Below are 20,897 nucleotides of genomic sequence, written 5' to 3' on the forward strand. Positions count from 1 at the left end.
TATTTTGCCACCATCAAAATGATCCTCAACCTCGTAAAAGTTTTAAGACATCTAACTTTTTACAAATCTTTACACTGTAATTATAACTATATTGCTAAAGATTTTTTCAGGAATCCCAGGGTGTACATCTTATAATTGCAGTAACTTTATGTAAAGGCAGAAATATGCTCTCCAGAGTTCAAATACCAGCCAGGAAAACAAGAGATATTTTAGTTAAACTAGGGAAAAGGGCCAAAAATGCCAGACAAAAAGGGATACAAATGATTAGAAAATAAATCATGTTAGAGTTACCACAAATCCTTCTACCAAGATCGGTTGTGGTAGAAAATCTAGTATTTGACCAAACTTAAAGCATTAGGATCCTCGAAACAGTGTAAAATTCATATGAGAGAACGGAAGTGCAAAGCCACCTTCATGACTTTGTTTTTGCAAATATAACAGAATTTTCCGAGTTATAAAAATACATGAAAATAAAAAAGAAATTACAATTAAAGAAGAAAAACCTCTCAGTAAATCGAGAGAAACAATGACTAGTTGCCTCAAGAAAGAACATCTCGACATGACGAAAATTCCCCCCATTCAGTTGAACATATTAGGAAGAGGTCTAATGGCCATGAAAGCATCTACCATCTGCAGGATAGACCATTCAACAAGCAAGTAAATTAGTGGAATTGTAAACATAAAGAAAAAGAAAGAAAAACATAGAGCACGTCCGACGAGAGAGAAGCATAACGGAACCAGTAATTTGGACCAGCAAAAGATGCACTAAAGAAGACCACTTTGAATAAGAAGAACCTCACGACCCCCTTCGTGTTTTTATCCCTGAGCACACATAATCAAAGAGGTTGAAATAACTGTGAAGGAATGTCGTGCTCATAAGAGGAGCAATTCACACCCTTGACATATCTAGTGACTTGTCCGAGGAAGAGTAATTGAAAACACCACTCAACAACAATGAGTTAGGTAAAGGATCCTATGTAGTTAAAGAAAATGGAGAACTGGTGCTAATTTCAATCTCCTTGTGTTCAATTAGGCTAGCAGACCAAGCTGTATTCTTTGGCCACTAAAGAAAAAATTATGTAATTTGAAATTGAGATATAGTCAGGACAAATTGACTTGATAATCTAAGGGAATTTGAAATGGAGAATGAGTACTTCAAAATTCGGAAGAACTAGTTCACTTCAGGTTACACCAGAAGTTACTGTTAGTTACCTCATCAGTCACCAACGACCTAGCCCGTCGATGTCTTTCAACTAGATCTGTTAGAACTTCAGTAAGCCTCTTTTTCACTTCACCTGTTAGCATACGTCCAGACCCATATTCCTGAAAGTCGAGCATATGACCATTATTGGTAACTTCAACTACTGGTAGTCCTTGTGTGAACTAAATAGAACACCAAATGCCGGGGGTTCTACCAATGTAAGTTTTGAATTGTAAAGAAATGAGATGACAAAATATGTATACTAACCTCTCTAATGCGTTGCAGCTCAGCATCATCGTCCAGGAAAAAGCCAAGATACTTAAATGGTATATCAACCTGGACAATATCCAAGAAGAGGGGTTTTACTTTGCTTTCTTCTTATTTTCCATGGCTAAAGATGATACAAAATTATAGCGATCCAATCGAGAAGAGAACAGGCAGAGATAAACCGCAGTCTTAAGATGCTATATTCAGGCACATACAGTTATTTAATAGAAATGCAAGTCCTAGAAATTAGCTAGTGGGTCCATATAAAATTGGTTACCTCCAAGTTCGCTCCGTATTGTCTGTGCAACTCAATTGAGTCTTGCCCACCAGAAAATGCATATCTGTTTATCTGCACATAGTTACAATTTAAAGGGTCATTTATTCTGCTTTGTTGAGATAAGTTATGTAGCATAGAGTAATCAATCTGGATTATATAACTTCTAAAGGGAAGCAAACTCCAACAGCCTACCACTGATTAATCATATGGCTTTGTAAAATAGGTATCGCCCCCAACGGATACCTAATTTCGCGAGTTCATTACACGCTCCACTACGATGGACCCTCCGGACGGCGTCAATCCGGCGCGTCTGGAAGGCAAACACATTTCTGCTGCTATGGTGAACACAAATTCTGATGCTATTGACAAAAAGATATCCTATGCGACAAAAATCACGACATCACCCAACTCAACTGCGACTTCCAGTCGGCATGAACGGGAGTCGGTTTTTGCTATACAAACGACTCACAATGGAATGCCGGCGGTGATGTTTAAGGCAACTGATTACTACGGCATCATGGCAGAAGAGTGTAAGTTTACAATTGTAGGAAGATTCCTTAGACCAAGGCCTCAAATCGATCGAATCAGATCCAAATTCAAGGAAACAATATCTGTTAAGGGCTCGGCCAAGATTGGGGTCTACGACAACTTCAATGTTTTCCTAGACTTCACAAATGAAGAAGATTTTCATACGGTCTGGTACAGAAGGGTTGTTGAGATAGAAGGACAACAAATGTGGCTGCAGAGGTGGTCGCCGGATTTCAAACCAGAGGAAGACCTTCCTATTGCGCCAGTATGGGTTCTCCTTCCCGGTCTTCCATTCCATATGCATACTTGGCACTATGTCAAACAAGTTGTTAGCTCCATAGGCATTCCTCTTGAAATGGACTTGGCCACCAGAGGAAGAACTAGACCGAGTATGGCAAAAGTTAGAATTGAAATAGATTTGTTAAAGCCACAACCTGAAAATGTATATGTGGGGCAGATTTATGAAGACTCGCCTCAAAAGGGGTTTGTGCAAAAACTTGAATACGAGGGTATACCTAAGTATTGCAAATTCTGTAAAAAGCTCGGTCATAATATGATTAACTGTCGAGTGATTGAAAGGAAGAAAATTGCTGAGGCTAGGGAGGAAGAAATCAAAAAAGGAAAAGATGAACTCGTTGGTGACAATGTAATGGAGGTTACAAGCAATACCTCTCACAATCTTACTAATGGTAAAAAGCAGAACATGGGGGATGCAACAAATGAAAGACTAGAGATAGAAAAGAGAGACAATAGCAAAGGAAAATATAAAGAGGGTACAACAGACCATAACAATGACAATGACGATGGTGGACAGTGGCAATTACCAAATACCAAAAGGAACAGGCAGAAAAAACAGTGGAAAAATAAAATTACTACTCAAGAGGAGACCAAAAAGACAAACATACATAAAGTACATCAGGCAGAGTACATTGAACAAGGTGTCACTAAAGAGAATGATCTGGGCAGCACTGAAAAGATTGGTAAGAAAAAGAAGAAAGGCAGAAAAAAAAAGATGCCACAAAAGAAAAGCTCTGTCATATTTAAGCCTACAATTATCAAAAAGGGAAGTAGGAAGATGAGCCAACCTTTTTTAAACACTAGTGTAAGGCAGGATACTATGGAAACAATTATGGAGGAAAGTTTGAATCTTGTTGCAGAGGTACATCAGAGTGATGAAGGTGCAAGAGAAAAATTAAAAGAGGTTGAGAATGCAACCAAAAACACAATTGGGGCCAATACAAATGAGGCAATCCAGGACACGGGGAGTATTAACAAGGGGGACCAAGCTGATAATGAAAACCAGGAGGCACGACATACTATTTCTGATTCTAGTAGCTTGCCATCAGAAGTTAAAAATCACCTTGGTATTAAGCTTGTGGTTCATTTGGAGGTTGACACTTTAGAGAAAAAGAAAATAGGATCATCTGCGGACATTGATAATGGGAACAATGATCAACATGTTACAGTTTAGTCAATAAGTTGGGACCATACATTCAACAAGCAACCAGATGATCCAGCTCATACTCACATGAGAGAGGTAGTCAACAAAGAAGGAATATTTACTACAGAAAGAGGCAGAAGCAGAATTCGGAAAACTGAAAAAAATGACAAGAACAAAAATAATCCTCCCTTGAGGGAAAGGAGTCAAAATTGATCATTTCCTATATTATTCCATGATTAATACAATCATATGGAATATAAGAGGAGTGAGATCACAAAAAGCCATTCACAGGCTCAAAAATCTTTGTATTATCAACAAAATAGATTTCGCAGCCATTATGGAACCTTTCTCTAATAAAGACAAGATTCAAGGTTACATGAGATTCCTGGGATTTCATCACTGTCAAGCGAATATTAATGGACAAATTTGGTGTTTCTGGAAACAAAACTGTCAAGCTAAGGTCATTGCGAATGAAGAACAGCAAATTACTCTGCAAATCAAACATGATAGTATTAATAATGATCTATGCTTCTCTGTGGTTTATGCAAAATGTACAGCTATGGAGAGAAAAGACCTATGGAGTAGTCTGGAAAATGTATATCCTTTGGTTAATGGTCCCTGGTGTGTTGGAGGGGATTTTAATATCATCACAGATCCAGATGAAAAATTAGGTGGTATGCCTCACCGATTATACAAAAGCTTTGATTTCATCAGTTGTATGGAGAATTGTGAATTGGTTGATCTGGGGTTTCTAGGCCCGAAATACACATGGTGCAACAACTGGAGACCAAGTAAAAGGGTGTGGAAGAGACTAGATAGAATTTTCATCAATGATCAATGGGCCCAAACTTTACAAACCAACACTGTCAGGCACTTGACTAGAATTGGATCTGATCATAGGCCATTGTTGATGAAAAATATCAATAACAATGCTCACACTATTAGCTACTTTAGATTCCTGAACTTCTGGACTCAGCAACCTAATTTTCACCATATTGTGAAGGAAGTTTGGGATACTCAAATACATGGTAATCCTATGTGGAGATTACAACAGAAACTAAAGATTCTTAGCAGGAAATTGACTATATGGTCCAAAAACGATATTGGTAATGTATATGATCAGGTTGTTAAATGGGAACTTCAAGCTCAAACTGTGGAAGATGTAGACATGATGCAGAATACAGATCAGAGCAGAGAGGACAACAACAAATGCCATGCTGAATATGTTAGATGGCTATCTATGCAAGCATCCCTATTGAAACAAAAGTCTCAAATCAAATGGTTCGACGAGGGAGATTGTAACACTAAATATTTTCATAGTGTTATTAGGGAAAGAAGAAGGGAATCGCAGATTCACAGAATCAAGAACCACAAAGGCAATTGGGTTACATCAGAGGAGAAGATCACTAAGGCTGCTATCAATCATTATCAAAAGTTGTTCAATTTACCTCACCATGAGATAAATTTGGACATTCTAGAATGTCTTCCTAACTCCATCACTGAAGATGAAAACGAAATGCTTACTGCTATACCTGAAGAAGAGGAAATCAAGGATGCGATCTTCAACATGAGTTCAAATAGTGCTGCTGGCCCGGATGGTTTTAATGGTTCTTTCTATCAAAACTGTTGGAATATTATCAAAGAAGATGTCGTGGATTTTGTCCAAGAATTTTTCAATGGGAAACAACTCTCCAAATATTTCTCTCACACTTGCCTGGCACTTATTCCTAAAATTGAATCCCCTCAGACTTTCTCTGAAATGAGACCCATTAGCTTAAGCAACTTCTCTAGCAAGATTATTACTAAAATCTTGGCTAAAAGAATCAACAATCTCCTGCCCAAGCTTATATCTGACAATCAAACTGGCTTTGTGAAAGGTAGGCTTATTACTGAAAATGTCCTCCTAGCTCAAGAGATTATTGAAGGTATTAATGAATACAATAAAGGGGGAAACATTGTTTAAAAGATAGAATCTGGATTGATATTGTTTGGAACTTGATATCAAATGTATGGTATTCTGTCATTATTAATGGCACTCGAAAAGGTTTCTTCAAATCTGCCCAAGGCTTGAAACAAGGGGACCCTCTTTCCCCATCACTGTTCATTCTTGGTTCAGAAGTTCTTTCCAGAATGCTGAATAGGATGCACAATATGGATAACTTCACTCCTTTCTCTATGAATAGCAGAGGCCCTCAGATCAATCACCTTGCCTATGCAGATGATATTATTATCTTTAGTGCAGGGAACAATAAGACTATCAAGCTAATTATGGTTCAGATTCATATTTATGAGAAAGCATCAGGGTAGAGAATGAATACGAATAAAAGTTTTTTCATAGTTGCTCCTAATACAAAAGCTGGTAGAATTAATAGAATTAGAAACTCCACTGGTTTTATGGATAAAAACTTCCCTTTCACTTACTTGGGATGTCCTATATATGTGGGGAGAAAAAGAATATGTTACTTTGATGATATGGTGGCAAAGATTATTAAAAGATTAGGTGGATGGCAAGGAAAGATGTTATCTTACGGGGGAAAAGTGGTTCTAATTAAAAATGTTCTCCAGTCTCTCCCTATATATACACTTTCTGCTATGAGTCCTCCAAAGACTACTTTGAAGCTGATTGAGAAACATTTTGCAAGATTTCTGTGGGGCTCAGTTGATGGAAAATATAACTACCATTGGAGCTCATGGAAAAATTTATGTTTCCCAAAGGAAGAAGGAGGGATTGACATTAGAAGTATGGAGGAAGTCAATGATGTTTGTGCAGTAAAGAGGTGGTGGAGATTCAGGACATGTCCATCCTTATGGGCAAGTTTTCTCAAAGCTAAATATTGTGCGAGATCTCATGCTGTCTCTAAATGTTGGATATCTGGAAATTCAAATCTTTGGAAAGGTCTTATCCAAATAAGAGAGAAGGCAGAAAACAACATTAAATGGGTAGTGAATGCTGGTAATTGCAGCTTTTGGTGGGATGATTGGACTGGTAAAGGTCCGTTGGCTCTCACCACATATGCTCATTTTAGACCGAGTAAAACTTTGGTGTCTGAATTCTTTTCTAATAGCTGCTGGAATTTGGATAAATTAGCTAATCTACTGCCTGCTGATGTAGTTCAACATATTCAGAGTATACCAAGAGGCAACCGTGAGCAAAATGACTATGCCATATGGAACTTGACTGAGGATGGTATTTATTCCAACAATTCAGCTTGGCATTTGGTTAGGGCAACTAAACCTAAAGATGATTTTATTAACAAGGTATGGCATAACTCGATTCCTTTTAAACAATCTTTCTTGTGCTGGAGAATGATTAAAAAAAAGTTGCCTTTTGATGATACTATCAACAAATTTGGGAATCATATTGTGTCTAAATGTCTGTGCTGTAGAGATCATAATTGTGAAACCTTGAAACATGTGTTCTTTGATAGTGAGGTTGCTATCAGACTATGGAAGTTCTTTGGCAATCCACTAGGCATTCAGTGGTATACTAATACCATTAGAGAAATTCTTACTCAATGGTGGCAGAGGAAACCAAACAACATGATTCACAAAATGGTGTTACATATTATACCAATTTGTATTATTTGGGAAATATGGAGAAGCTATATTGCATGTAAATATGGCGAAAACACTACATATTATCTATACAAGATGATCAATCAAATCCTCTGGAATGTTAAGGCAGCAGTATCGAGATCCTACCCAAACCTTACCATTCATCTTCCTTGGTCCAAAGCTTGTGAGATGATTGAAAAGTTAAAACCATGTGTTACATGGATGAAAATTCAATGGGAGATGCCAGAAGTTGGTAACTTAAAAGTAAACACAGATGGTAGCTTCTTCAAGGATACTAAGACAGGAGGCATTGGAGGAATAGTTAGAAATGAGCATGGTGATTTTATCATGGCATTCTCTATTCCTTTACAATGCTACAATAGCAACATGGCTGAAATGAAAGCTGTTAAGTTTGCTGCTAAATGGTGTATGAACCAAAGGATTCCTAATTTTACATTGGAGATGGACTCCTTAGTTATCTGTACAATGATCAGGCAAAGAGCAACTCAAAACAACAAATTGAGAAGAGAGCTTGGAGATATCATTAGCTACACCGATCATGATCATATCACAATTAGCCACCGCCTAAGAAAAGCAAACCAAGTGGCAGACTGGTTGGCCAAAGATGCTTCTAATCTAACAGAGGGAGTTATTTACTCGTCCTTTCATCAGCTGCATAAAGATGCTAAAGGACTATTCCTGATGGATAAATGGCAAATGCCCACGTTTAGAATTAGATATGAAAAATGTAACTTTTTTGTTAGTTAAACATAGGAAAAGGAGGGGATAATAAACTTATTTTTTGTCTATAAACCCCCTCCTCATCTATATCTTACTGGTTAAGTTTACAGTAAGCTATGCATTGTAATTGGAGTTTAGGCCAAGCCCCTCCAAACTTGGTTTTTTCTGTCGGAAGATTAATATATCACTGCCCAGGTATTAATGGGCAGAAAAAAAAAAATCCAACAGCCTCACTTTCCGGTTTTACCTAGGTCAAAATTACTGTAGTGGGACTGGACCCCTACGCTAGGGCATAACCCCCCCCCCCCCTCCCAAAACCCCAAAAAATAAGAAACAAAAAAAGCTATTGCCTCCCCACAAACAAGAACTTTAAAAAGAACAAATTGAAGCTATGGTAGTCTGAGAAAAATAAGTATGACAAGGAAAAGCAATTAAAGAAAAATTTCTCACTACTGTAAGTATTGAAGACACTAAGGTAACAAAGATGATTTAACAAGATGGTCCAGCAAAAATGCTACAGTTGTCCCAGTAATACAAGCAAACCTATATATTGATTGGATAATCTCAAACATCATGTGAAGCTGCAAACAGAAGACTCAGTCAGTTAAATTTGAACTTCAGACTGTATAAAGGTAAAGACACACTTGTGCCAGCGATGAGAATCAGACAGTGTAATTCAATTACAATTATTGTTGAAAGTCATCTACTATTTAGAAGTATCTTTATCATTAATTGTCTGACAAGATTCTTCTCAAGAGTGTCTGTCATAAATATCATTTTTATTCAATAGGTTGGAAAGCTTAGTAATTCAATTACAGTTATCAATGATAACAATAACAGAAACGAAAAACACTCATTCCAACAGCTATAGTGAGTGCCCCAAAGTCTCTTCAATTTGCTCACAAAATATCAGCTAAATGAAACTAAAATTCCGACATAGTGCATGTTCTTCATCTAAAAGGCAGTGAAGGTGAAGGAGAGTAGCAGAAAAATTCATTATCAAGCACATCAACAGCAATTGGTCGCATTTATAGACAGGGAAACTTCTTAACATCTAGGATTGGAACCATAGAGTAACTTGACTAAATCCAAGATCTCATCCTAGCTTCTTAACTTCTCTGCTATCTTATCTTATTTTACTTTATTTATTTCTTTATTTGGTGGTAGCTGAAACCTGATCAGTAGCTAACCAAATGTTGAAATGGGTTATTACTCGTGGAGATGGCGAGAGAGTAGAGATGGATTATTAATTGTTAAATCTTATTAACAGAGTTTATTTTAGGGAGAGAAGAATGTATTTTTCCTCATTGCTCTGTTGGATCCCTAGAGCACAGAGAAATGTGTGTTTCTTTGTATGGTTGGCCGCAAGGGGAGTGATTTTGACAGCGGAAAACCTGAGAAAGAGAAGGATCACATGTATCAGCTGGTGTTTCATGTGGAAAAGCTCGGGTGAAAACATAAATCATCTTCTATTGCACTGTCAAGTGGCAAATCGTTTGTGGAGGGTGGTCCTTAATTTGTTTGGGGTGCAATGGGTGATGTCGGACACAGTAAAGGAACAGTTGCATAGTTAGGCTCACAAGAGAGGAAAGAGATGTCCAAGGGCTTGGATTTTTGCCCCATTAGCAATCATGTGGGTTATTTGGAAAGAGAGAAATAGGAGGGCTTTTGAAGGGTGGAACAAGGTTTTGTAAAATTGCAAAGCAGTCTTTTGTTTCTAGTTTCTTATTGGTGTACTTATGAGGTTCCAACTTGTACAGAGGATTGGGCCACTTTTGAGAACCATATTTCGGTGTAGGTTTTCTTCTTTTTGGTATACGACTTGTATATGGGGCTTCCCCGATTGTGTTAATGAGATTATTTACCTTATAAAAAGAATTCTGTACAATGTTTCGATACCAAAAGTAAGAGAGCAGCAAAAGAACAAAAGCATATCCCTTCCTAAGCATATTGGGGTTCTAACAAATCTAGAACTGCTTACTCGTTATATGGTGATGAATATGAGATGTGTAAATTATATTTTTTGAGAAGGAATTATTTTCTGAGAAGGTGTGTAATAATATATTTCACATCATAATAAAAACCCAACCTTGTTTTTTATCTCTTTTGCTGAATCAGTCACATAAATGGCAGAATTTGGATCACTAGCAGACATTTTTCCATTCTCCCCCTGCAAATGTTCAACGAAATGTAGAATATTAACAGAAAGGCAATGCAGAAGAAATTTTACAAGCAGACACATTAAAAATCAGAAGCTGAAACAGTTGTATTTCTAGTTATTTGGAATCAGACAGATTGCAAGCATGGAGGTGGGTGTTGGGAATAAACCCTGTAAAAATAGTATTCACGGTATTAGTGATAAACACAGAACACTAAGTTATGGTTAAATCAGCAAGAATAGAAATGCAACAATAATGACACCAAGATTTTACGTGGAAACCCTTCTGAATAAGGGAAAAAACCACGGCCAAGAAGAGCAACTGATATCACTATAGCAAGAAATTTTACACTGTGTAGTAACGAGTAAAAAATACTCCTAAGACCACTACACCCTCAAAAGAAATAAACACTTTTTTGCTTTTTTCACCTCACTACAATATCTCTCACACTCTATTTTTCTTCACAAACTATTTTCTTATAGTTTATGGAATACCTTGCTCTCTCTTTTCTCTCTTTGTTGGTGTGTAGAAATGAGAGTTAAAGCTCTCCTTTTATAGCCAAAACCTCACTCTCTAAAGCCTACAATATTTGACAATTTACACACCCTTTTCACAATTTCAACAAGGTTGGCTACCAAACCAAACCAAGTCAATAAAATTGGCTACCAAATTATACAAATTCAACAAGGTTGGCTACCAAACCAAACCAAGTCAACAAAATTGGCTACCAAATCATTTGAATGAGATGGACATCATATCAATCTCCCCCTCCGGTCTCATTCATCTAGAGGAGGTAGCACTATCTTCTAGTTTGAGTGCATGCCGACAAGTTCTTTGCATAGTTCGAACTTGTCTCTTGGTACCACCTTGGTCAACATATCTGCAGGATTTTCACTCGTGTGAATCTTTTTGACTTGAAGTGATTCATTCTCCACTTGCTCACGAATCCAATAATATCTGACGTCAATGTGTTTTGTTCTCGCATGGTACATTGAGTTTTTGCTCAGGTCTATTGCACTCCGACTGTCGCAATAGACAACATACTCCATCTTTCGCAATCCAAGTTCTTGAAGAAATCTCTTGAGCCATATCATCTCTTTGCCAGCTTTAGTAACCGCAATATACTCCGCTTCAGTTGTAGATAGTGCGACACACTTCTGCAACTTCGACTGCCATGATATAGCTCCCCTGAAAAAGTAAACAAATATCCAGTAGTGGATTTTCTGTTATCAAGGTCACCTGCCATATCAGAATCTGTATTGCCCTTCAAAATTGGATTTGATCCTCCAAAACATAAACATTCACGTGAGCTTCCTCTTAGATACCTGAGTATCCACTTTACAGCTTCCCAATGCTCTTTTCCTGGATTTTGGAGAAATCTGCTAACAACACCGACTGCATGAGCAATATCTGGTCGAGTGCATACCATTGCATACATCAAACTTCCAATGGCAGAGGAATAAGGAATCTTGGCCATTCTCTCTTTTTCCTCCGTTATTGTTGGACACATCTTCTTGCTCAACTTCAGATGACCAGGAAGAGGTATGCGAACCAACTTAGCACTAAGCATATTGAAGCGCTCCAGTACACGTTCTATTTACTTCTCCTGTGACAAGTAAAGCTTCCTTTCGTTTCTCGAACGAGTAATTCTCATGCCCAAAATCTGCTTAGCATGACCCAAGTCTTTCATTTCAAAAGACTTATTCAACTATTTCTTCAATTCGTCAATCTTAGAAGAATTCCTGCCCACAATCAACATATCATCCACATATAGCAAGAGGATGATAAAATCATCATCAGAAAATCTTTGTACAAACACACAATAATCTGAAGAAGTCTTCTTGTAGCCTTGCTCCCCCATAACAGACTCAAACTTCTTGTACCACTGTCTGGGAGCTTGCTTCAATCCATATAGACTCTTCTTAAGTTTGCATACAAGATTTTCTTTACCTTTTGCCTTGAAGCCTTCAGGTTGTTCCATATAAATCTCCTCTTCTAAGTCACCGTGAAGAAAAGCAGTCTTCACATCCATCTGCTCAATCTCCAAATCAAGACTGGCAGTCAAACCAAGAACTGTCCGAATGGAGGACATTTTTACGACAGGAGAAAATATTTCGTCAAAGTCAATACCTTTCCTTTGACCAAATACTTTGACAATCAATCTAGCTTTGTATCTGGGCATCAAACTATGTTCTTCAGCTTTAACTTTGAACACCCACTTGTTCTTCAAAGCACTCATGCCCTTAGGCAATTTCACCAACTCATAAGTATGGTTCTCATGCAGTGATTTCATCTCATCTTGCATGACTTCAATCCATTGATCCTTGTGCTCATCTTCTATTGCCTCCGCATAACATTCAGGTTCTCCCCCATCAGTGAGTAATACATATTAATTGGGTGAATAACGGGAGGAAGGAGTACGAGGTCTAGAAGACCTCCTGAGTGGAATATCTAACTCGTCCACAGCTTCGTGAGTAGGAGCATCTACCTCATCAACATTAGCATTGTTATCCCCATCACCATCAATATGTTGATCTGGAATATGGTTCTGGGGATCACCATCATTATTGAGCCCACCAGCGTCATCCCCATTTGTATGAGGAACTTGATCAAGATTAACTAAACCTTCAGAACTTGAAGATTTTAACTTCTCCGCTTTGTTAATATCTTCAATGGTTTGATCCTCCACGAAGATAACATCACGGCTTCTCACAACCTTCTTCTCAATTGGATCATATAGCCTGTAACCAAACTCATCAAGGCCATAACCAATGAAGATGCACTGCCTTGTCTTGGCAGTTAATTTTGACCTCTCATCTTTAGGCACATGTACAAAAGCTTTGCAACCAAACACTTTCAAGTGGTCATAGGAAACATCCTTGCCATACCAAACTTTGTTTGGAACATCACTTTGCAAAGCAACCGCAGGGGATATATTAATAACATGTGCGGCGGTCAACAAAGCCTCACCCCAAAAGGAATTCGGCAACTTTGCTTCAGAAAGCAAACATCTGACTCTTTCCATCAATGTCCTGTTCATCCTTTCTGCTAAACCATTAAGCTGAGGAGTCTTAGGAGGAGTCTTCTGGTGTCTGATACCCTGTTGTTTGCAGTATTCGACAAACGGTCCACAATATTCACCACCGTTATCAGTACGAATACACTTCAGCTTCTTTCTAGTTTCTCTTTCAACTGAAGCCTGAAACTGCTTAAAGACACCTAACACTTGATCTTTAGTCTTCAAGATGTAGACCCAAAGTTTCCTCGAACAATCATCAATAAAAGTAGCAAAATAAAGTGCACCACCCAAAGTTCTTGTCTTCATTGGACCACATAAATCTGAATGCACCAACTCAAGCAACTCTGTCTTTCTTGAAGGAGGATGAGACTGGAAAGAAACTCTTTTTTTGTTTTCCAGCCAAGCAATGCTCACATTTTTCTAATTTTGCACTTTCAAAAATTGACAACAATTTCTTCTTGGCCAGAACATTTAGTCCTTTCTCGCTAATGTGGCTAAGCCTCTTATGCCATAACGTTGAAAAGTTATGGCTCTCAACGACATTCACCATATAAACACAGGTAGAGGCCGTAGTCCAGTATAGACCACGACGCTTTCCCCCACGAGCCACAATCATGGAGCCCTTAGTGAGCTTCCACTTTCCAGCACCATTGGTATTGACATATCCCGCATCATCCAAAACACCAACAGAGATCAAGTGCAAACGAACATCAGGTGCATGCTTTACATTGTTTAAAACTAGTTTAGTTCTAATACTAGTTTCCAAACAAATCGTTCCAACACCAGCCACCCTAGATACAGTCTCATTACCCATACTCAGAGTTCCAAAGTCACCCTGAGTATATGATGAGAAAAATTCCTTCCTTGATGTCAGATGAGATGTGGCACCACTGTCCACAACCCATCTTGACTCATCACAAGCAATATTTATCAGATCCGCATCAAGGACTGTAACAAGATCTTCTGTAGTGACGGTGACTACACGATTGCCATCTTCTTTCTGTTCTTCCTTGTCTCTATTCTCCTTTTTCAAAATCCGGCAGAACTTCTTTGTGTGCCCTTTCTTCCCGCAATGATAGCACTCAATATCTTTAAGTCTGCTTCTGGATTTGCTTCTATTATGTTCTCTATTTTGAGAACCCCGATTCTTGCTTCTCCCCTAGAGTCAGTCACCAAGACATCTGATGAGGAGAAACCCTGAGATTTTCTTCTCATCTCTTCATTTAGAAGGCTGCTCTTGGCAAGATCCATAGAGATCACACCATCTGGAGCAGAATTTGATAATGAAGTTCTAAGAATTTCCCAAGAATCTGGTAGGGAACCAAGTAGAAACAAGCCTTGAATTTCTTCATCAAATTTAATGCCCATAGCAGATAACTGGTTCATGATCCCCTGAAAATTATTCAGATGATCTGTCATCGCGGAACCATCGTGGTATTTTAAACCCAACATCTGCTTTATCAGAAACATCTTGTTGTTTCCAGTTTTCCGAGCATACAAACTTTCAAGGTGCTCCCATAGGGTCCGAGCATGTGTCTCCCCAGAAAATGGTTCAAAACATTATCGTCAACCCACTGTCTAATAAAGCCGCAAACCTGCCTGTGTAACAGATTCCACTATTCATTTGATTTATTATCAGGATTTACAGTGGCAAAGACAGGTTGATGAAAATTCTTGACATAGAGCAAATCTTCCATTTTGCCCTTCCAAATGGCATAATTTGTGCCATTCAAGGTAACCATTCTACTAGTGTTGGCTTCCATCGTTTATCACAAATACAAATACTATTTATTAGGAGACCAAAGTAATTCTTTTCTGATGTGGAAGTTCAGACTGTGCTGCAACCACAAAGCATACTCAGATAGAACCTTGGCTCTGATACCACTTGTTGGGAATAAACCCTTGTAAAAATAGTATTCACAGTATTAGTGATAAACGCAGAACACTAAGTTATGGTTAAATCAGCAAGAATAGAAATGCAGCAATAATGACACCAAGATTTTACGTGGAAACCCTTCTGAATAAGGGAAAAAACCACGGCCAAGAAGAGCAACTGATATCACTATAGCGAGGAATTTTACACTGTGTAGTAACGAGTAAAAAATACTCCTAAGACCACTACACCCTCAAAAGAAATAAACACTCTTTTGCTTTTTTCACCTCACTACAATATCTCTCACACTCTATTTTTCTTCACAAACTATTTTCTTATAGTTTATGGAATACCTTGCTCTCTCTTTTCTCTCTTTGTTGGTGTATAGAAATGAGAGTTAAAGCTTTCCTTTTATAGCCAAAACCTCACTCTCTAAAGCCTACAATATTTGACAATTTACACACCCTTTTCACAATTTCAACAAGGTTGGCTACCAAACCAAACCAAGTCAATAAAATTGGCTACCAAATTATACAAATTCAACAAGGTTGGCTACCAAACCAAACCAAGTCAACAAATTGGCTACCAAATCATTTGAATGAGATGGACATCATATGAGTGGGCACATCAGAAAAAGAACAAAGATGAAATGAAATAACCGTTATATAGTTAGTAATCCATTTCATTTAAGTTGGAACTCAAGAATCATCTGCAATTGCACTAAATAAGAACCAAATTCCACTGAGAAGCACGTGAAAGTGGTAAAAAGAAAGGGAAAAATGAAAAAAAAAAAATATAGACCCTATTTTGACATTTTGGAAATGTGAAAGATGATTTATTAGTCAAAACATATTTCCATCTGTTAGAAGACCATTATATGGAGACTATTTGCAATATGGACGGCAATGATTCTAGCAAACAGTGTTCCAATTAGGACGAATCCTTTGTGAAAAAGTTACTGAAGACGTGGGGCATTGCTTGACTGAATTGGACATCTAACAAGGAAATTCTTTCTTGAGTTTCCTTGTGGACTGTCATCCACAGGCTTTATGGAATTTTCATTAAACAGTTTTTTGTAATCCAGAGCTAACATTCTAAATAGATTAGCTTAGTCTCTTATTTTGTAACTTGTTAGCTTCCTGGTATAGCACAGACAAATGTAATGAAGCTAACAACACCTCTTTTGAACAATTTGCATCTTCTTGATGCCAGCAATGAATCTACTTTCTTCATCAACCAAAAAAAAAAAGATTAATATCTATTGAGAAGTTAATGTCTTATGGTAAGCTTAAGTGTTTTTAACTTCTTTGCATATCAATTCTATGCAGGAGGCAACTGGTTTTCCTAGTCGAGAAATGCTTCTCTACCATGAAACATCACAATCCAGATCGTAGGCACAAGCAGAATTCCTGGGAGAGAATAAAGCTTTCAGGAATGCTGCATTACTCGGCCTATACAAAAATCAAACAAATAAATTATATTTATGTTTTATAGGTCTATGACCAAAATATGCTATATTTACTGGTCTATGAGCTGTAACAAAGCACACACAGTGAACTGCAATTTTTTGTCAATCAGAAAGGTGAGAAGTTAATAGGTCCAAGTTAGACGATGAAATACTCATATATAACCACAATGAAGCACCAAAGCAGAACATAGCTTTCATTTGCAAAAAATTAGGCTCTAAAGATTGCCACAGGTCAAAAGGATCATACCACAGGGCACTGGCAGGTGCTTTAGATTCCAGAATGATAGGTACGTAAGAATGATTCTTTCTAACTGTTTGATTATTGATGACGCAATATCTTTTTTTAATTATAGTAGTGTCCTGGTCAGCTTGCAGTCAGAAAAGTTAAAACCTCGTAGCAACAAGAAGTTGAGGACGGATAAATAAATGGAATAGAACAAATTACTAAATAATTGTAAAATGCGAAGTAACAGAAGCATCATCATAGTGAAACTTCATTGTAAATTTGTAACAGAACTAATATTGGTCAGTCACTGGTGTATAAGGAGGGGGAAAAAACCTGAAGGGCAGGAAAGAAAGATGATTCAATCAAAGCAGGCTTGTGATAACCTATCCGGGGAGCGACATCTCGAGTCATTCGGAAATAAGGATCCTGAAAAATCGCTTACCGATGTTAGTTTTTCAGTAGAAAAGAGGGGGGAATCTATCAATAAAAAAGATCATGAAAGACAATGCAGAAAGAAAAAAGAAAGAACTGAAGCACCAAAAAACCAGCACGATTCCATCCTTTTTTTTAAGTAACATGATATTGTCTATCTATCATCTAACCAGTTTAATTTCAAGCAAACTAGGGAATTTCTAGTTATTTGACCTATTTAACTAAGCAGATCTACATCAAATCTTGAACTTGCTAAATGATGTATCAATAAGCGCAGCCCACGAACTAGCCAATTTACAATTGTTAAAGAGTATTTGAGCGCAACTGCATGGTTAAGAAGTATAGTTGAATCAACAGTCTCATTCTTAAAAAATTAATCCTTTTCCAAATCAGGGAGGCAAGCAACATAGTGCACAATTCTTAAACAGAGATCTACCAAAGATCGTACTTGTATTAGAAAAAAGCATTAAACCATCTCTCTGATTTTCATTTTGCTTTACTGCCACATAGACAAAAAAAAAAAGTTACTCTGTATTTGATCAATGTTCATCTTATATGAGATCACGTATTTACAACAGTTCTTTATCTTCCAACTTCTAGAAATATAACGAGAAAATAACTTGAATCCTAAAAATACTATACCATCATTTGAACAGGAATATGACATGGCCCATCCGGCATTTTCCTTTGATTAGTCAAATATCTTTAGTGGATATCACATAAAGATGTTGCCTTCCAACTTAACAGTAGTGCAGAATGTGTACAATCAATTCAAGCCTCCCAATAAAACATACAAATCATAAGAGAACTCTTTACATGAGCTCAATGGCTTCTATCATAGTGGAGGTTATAATTAGGATGTTATGAAGAGATCTTTGTGCCAGTGAAGATTGCTTCTAATGATTGGGAAATAACCATCACTCTCGGACAAAAGACACCCAACCGACTATATAACCAAAACTTTTTTTTTTTTGACAACAAAACATATTGCTCCACCTTTTTAATAATTGCGAAGCATATTGCTTAATCATTCAAATATAATTAGAAATTTGAAGGAACCACAGGTCAAAAAAATCGAAGAAATCCGACAAAGAAATATAGGAGCAAGAACAAACCTGGTCTATGGCACATGGAATCAAGCAGAGGATGTTATCATTGCCAGAAAACATATGAGGAAATGAACTGGGGAAGGATGGAACAGCCTGCAATTTTGTAAATTCAGCTGTCTAAGTTTCTCTATCATTCAAAACCAAATCAAATTCCTCAAGTTTGAGGAGAGGACAAGTCCATATAAACTCAAACTATTCAGCTTTTTCTTTTTTTTCTGTGCGTGTGTGTGTGTTTGGGGGGGGGGGGGGGAGGTAAAGTATACTGTTCCAGCTTCTTCAAGCTCTCAACTTATCTATTTGACATGAAAATAAGAAAACAAATACGAAACATAAGGCACATACTTCACTAACTTTGGTATTATAACGAAATCTAAAAAAGGGTTTATAAAATAGAGTAAGTTAATCATCCTTCTCAAATAAAAATAGAGTAAGTTAATAGCAGACTATGGTTATCACATTCAGGAGTATGCTACCTGAACTGGTGGAAAACTAACTTTCCCAATGTGATCTTCACCCGTGAAACCAAAAATGCCAACCACCTGAAAAACAAACCGCATAGCATAATAGATCAAAAGCCTATTAACATAAGATGCTCCTCTAGATGTAAAGTAAGCAGTAATCACCTTATTGTATGTGACACATTTTGCAACCTTCACCATGTTCTTGTAAAAGGCGCTGTGCAAAAAGTTCTTGTTAGAAACGGACCATAAAACTATGAAAATACCAGAAAATACACTCCTGGAGCTGTACACACAAAGTAGTAAGAAACCACAAGTTGATTGCATCCTTGTACGACTACGACCACTTAAATTTTACTTATGATATACCATGTAAAGCTAAAATTATCATTCTAAAAGGCAACATTAAGTCTGATCACCTCCATAGCAACAAATGTAAACATGAAAACCAAATAACATATCACCTCCTCTCCCCGCCCCCCTAAAGAAAAAATATTTTTATATTGAGGACATTTTCCCCCCAAAAAGGAAAATGACTTGTGTGACTTTACAAATATCCCAACTCTCACGCTGCATCAGTTGCTTCAATCATCTGTTAGACATTATTTCAACTTTTAAAACTCAAAATATCACCAAAACACTATCTTTATACTGTATACAACTCCTTGTATGATCACCATATGCTTACTTGCTTACCTACTAAACACTGAAAAATATCAAAAAAGGATTCTCAAGATAAACATTTTCCGCAAGAGTGCCAAACACTATTGGGGGAAAAACCAAAGTTACTCACTTACCCACCAAAATAATCGAAATCAGAGAAAATGAAAGTCTTGGAAACATCAAATCCACAAGCAATAATATCTTTAGCATTCTCACGAGCAAGTCTTTGGCTTTCTTCCACTGACAAATTCTTCCACATACATTTCTCATCATCTGTTAATTGTATTACTAGCGGCACTTTAAATGCATCCTGCAAATATCTAAACACAACAAAAACAAAATAAATTCACACACACAAAAAAGCTTCTTTTTAGAAATAAAAAAAGTTGCAGTCAAGTCCTCTGAATTAATTTAATTACTTTGTGAACATGAAGGGGATAAGGTGACCCAAATGCAAGGCTTCAGAGGAAGGTCCTCTGCCAGTATATAGATAGAACTTTTGCCTTTTTTCATAAGCGTCCAATATGTCGTTAAAATCACGATGAGCAAAGAAAACTCCGCGACAGAGGAAAACATGAGCCGGCCGATTCGTGAGGCGTTGAACACGCTGGATTAAGGAATCGTCGAGCCTCTGACAACCGAATTTATCGATTAATTTGTTGTAGTCAATCTTACCGTCGTCTTTTGGTGATACTTCCCATGGATTCACTACTTGTTCCTCCTCTTCCACCACCTCTTTCACCTCCTCCCTTTTCTCCATTACTGTTTAAGTGGGTTTGGAGATTCACAGACAAAGTTTAAGGCAAAAACCTCAGGCATAATAATGCGGAATAAGGTGTATTAGCAATGCATGTATTAGTGCAAGCATTAGTTGTGCATATATTATTTCTTATTTACTGTTTGGTGTGCTGTATTCAAATTATAATGCATTGCATAATTTTTTTAAAAAATAGTTGTTTACAAAAATACACTCCATATTCTCTAGCTTTAAAAGGACTTTAAGGATAATTTTATCTTTAAACATATTAATGCATGCATTAATAGCCTTGGTATTACTAATGCCATGATTTTCTATTTCTATGCATTACTAATGCATAGGATAATACCAAGTATGATGTAGTTATACATATATTAAAAAAATATACCAAGCAAGGTATTAATAATGCATAGAGCTAATGCTTGCATTATTTCTTCTAATACCTCCTGCCAAACGACCGCTTAGTTTGGAGGTATTGGAGGATATGGAGGTTATGGGCATGTGCTGATAGTTAAGGAGGTTTTAAACGTCATAACCGAAACCTGTGGGGAAAGGGTGTGTCATGAAACTTTTGTATAAAGTCCAGTTAGATACTCTAATTAGTTTTTCCGACAGTTAGATACTCCAATTAAAATAGTGTAAAAGTGTGAATGTTATAAAACAATAAAAGAAGAATATTGCAAATAAGGAGAGAGAATTCTTATTGCTTTTGAGATAATTACA

General features: G+C 37.2%; 1 protein-coding gene across 1 annotated transcript; it reads right to left on the reverse strand.

The window, feature by feature from the left end:
* Window positions 1-356: 356 nt before the first annotated feature.
* LOC104212080 (tryptophan--tRNA ligase, cytoplasmic) lies at window positions 357-20,177 on the reverse strand. Its single transcript, XM_070154610.1, has 11 exons — window positions 19,837-20,177; window positions 19,552-19,737; window positions 18,920-18,971; window positions 18,770-18,835; window positions 18,303-18,389; window positions 17,089-17,181; window positions 10,100-10,180; window positions 1,746-1,817; window positions 1,469-1,537; window positions 1,213-1,323; window positions 357-630 (listed from the first exon to the last, which is right to left on the reverse strand). The coding sequence occupies exons 1-11, from the start codon at window positions 20,175-20,177 to the stop codon at window positions 580-582; spliced, it is 1,209 nt and encodes a 402-aa protein (XP_070010711.1). The 3' UTR covers window positions 357-579.
* Between the last annotated feature and the right edge of the window lie 720 nt (window positions 20,178-20,897).

This window comes from Nicotiana sylvestris, chromosome 8 (assembly GCF_000393655.2).
Source record: "Nicotiana sylvestris chromosome 8, ASM39365v2, whole genome shotgun sequence".
NCBI lineage: Eukaryota > Viridiplantae > Streptophyta > Magnoliopsida > Solanales > Solanaceae > Nicotiana > Nicotiana sylvestris.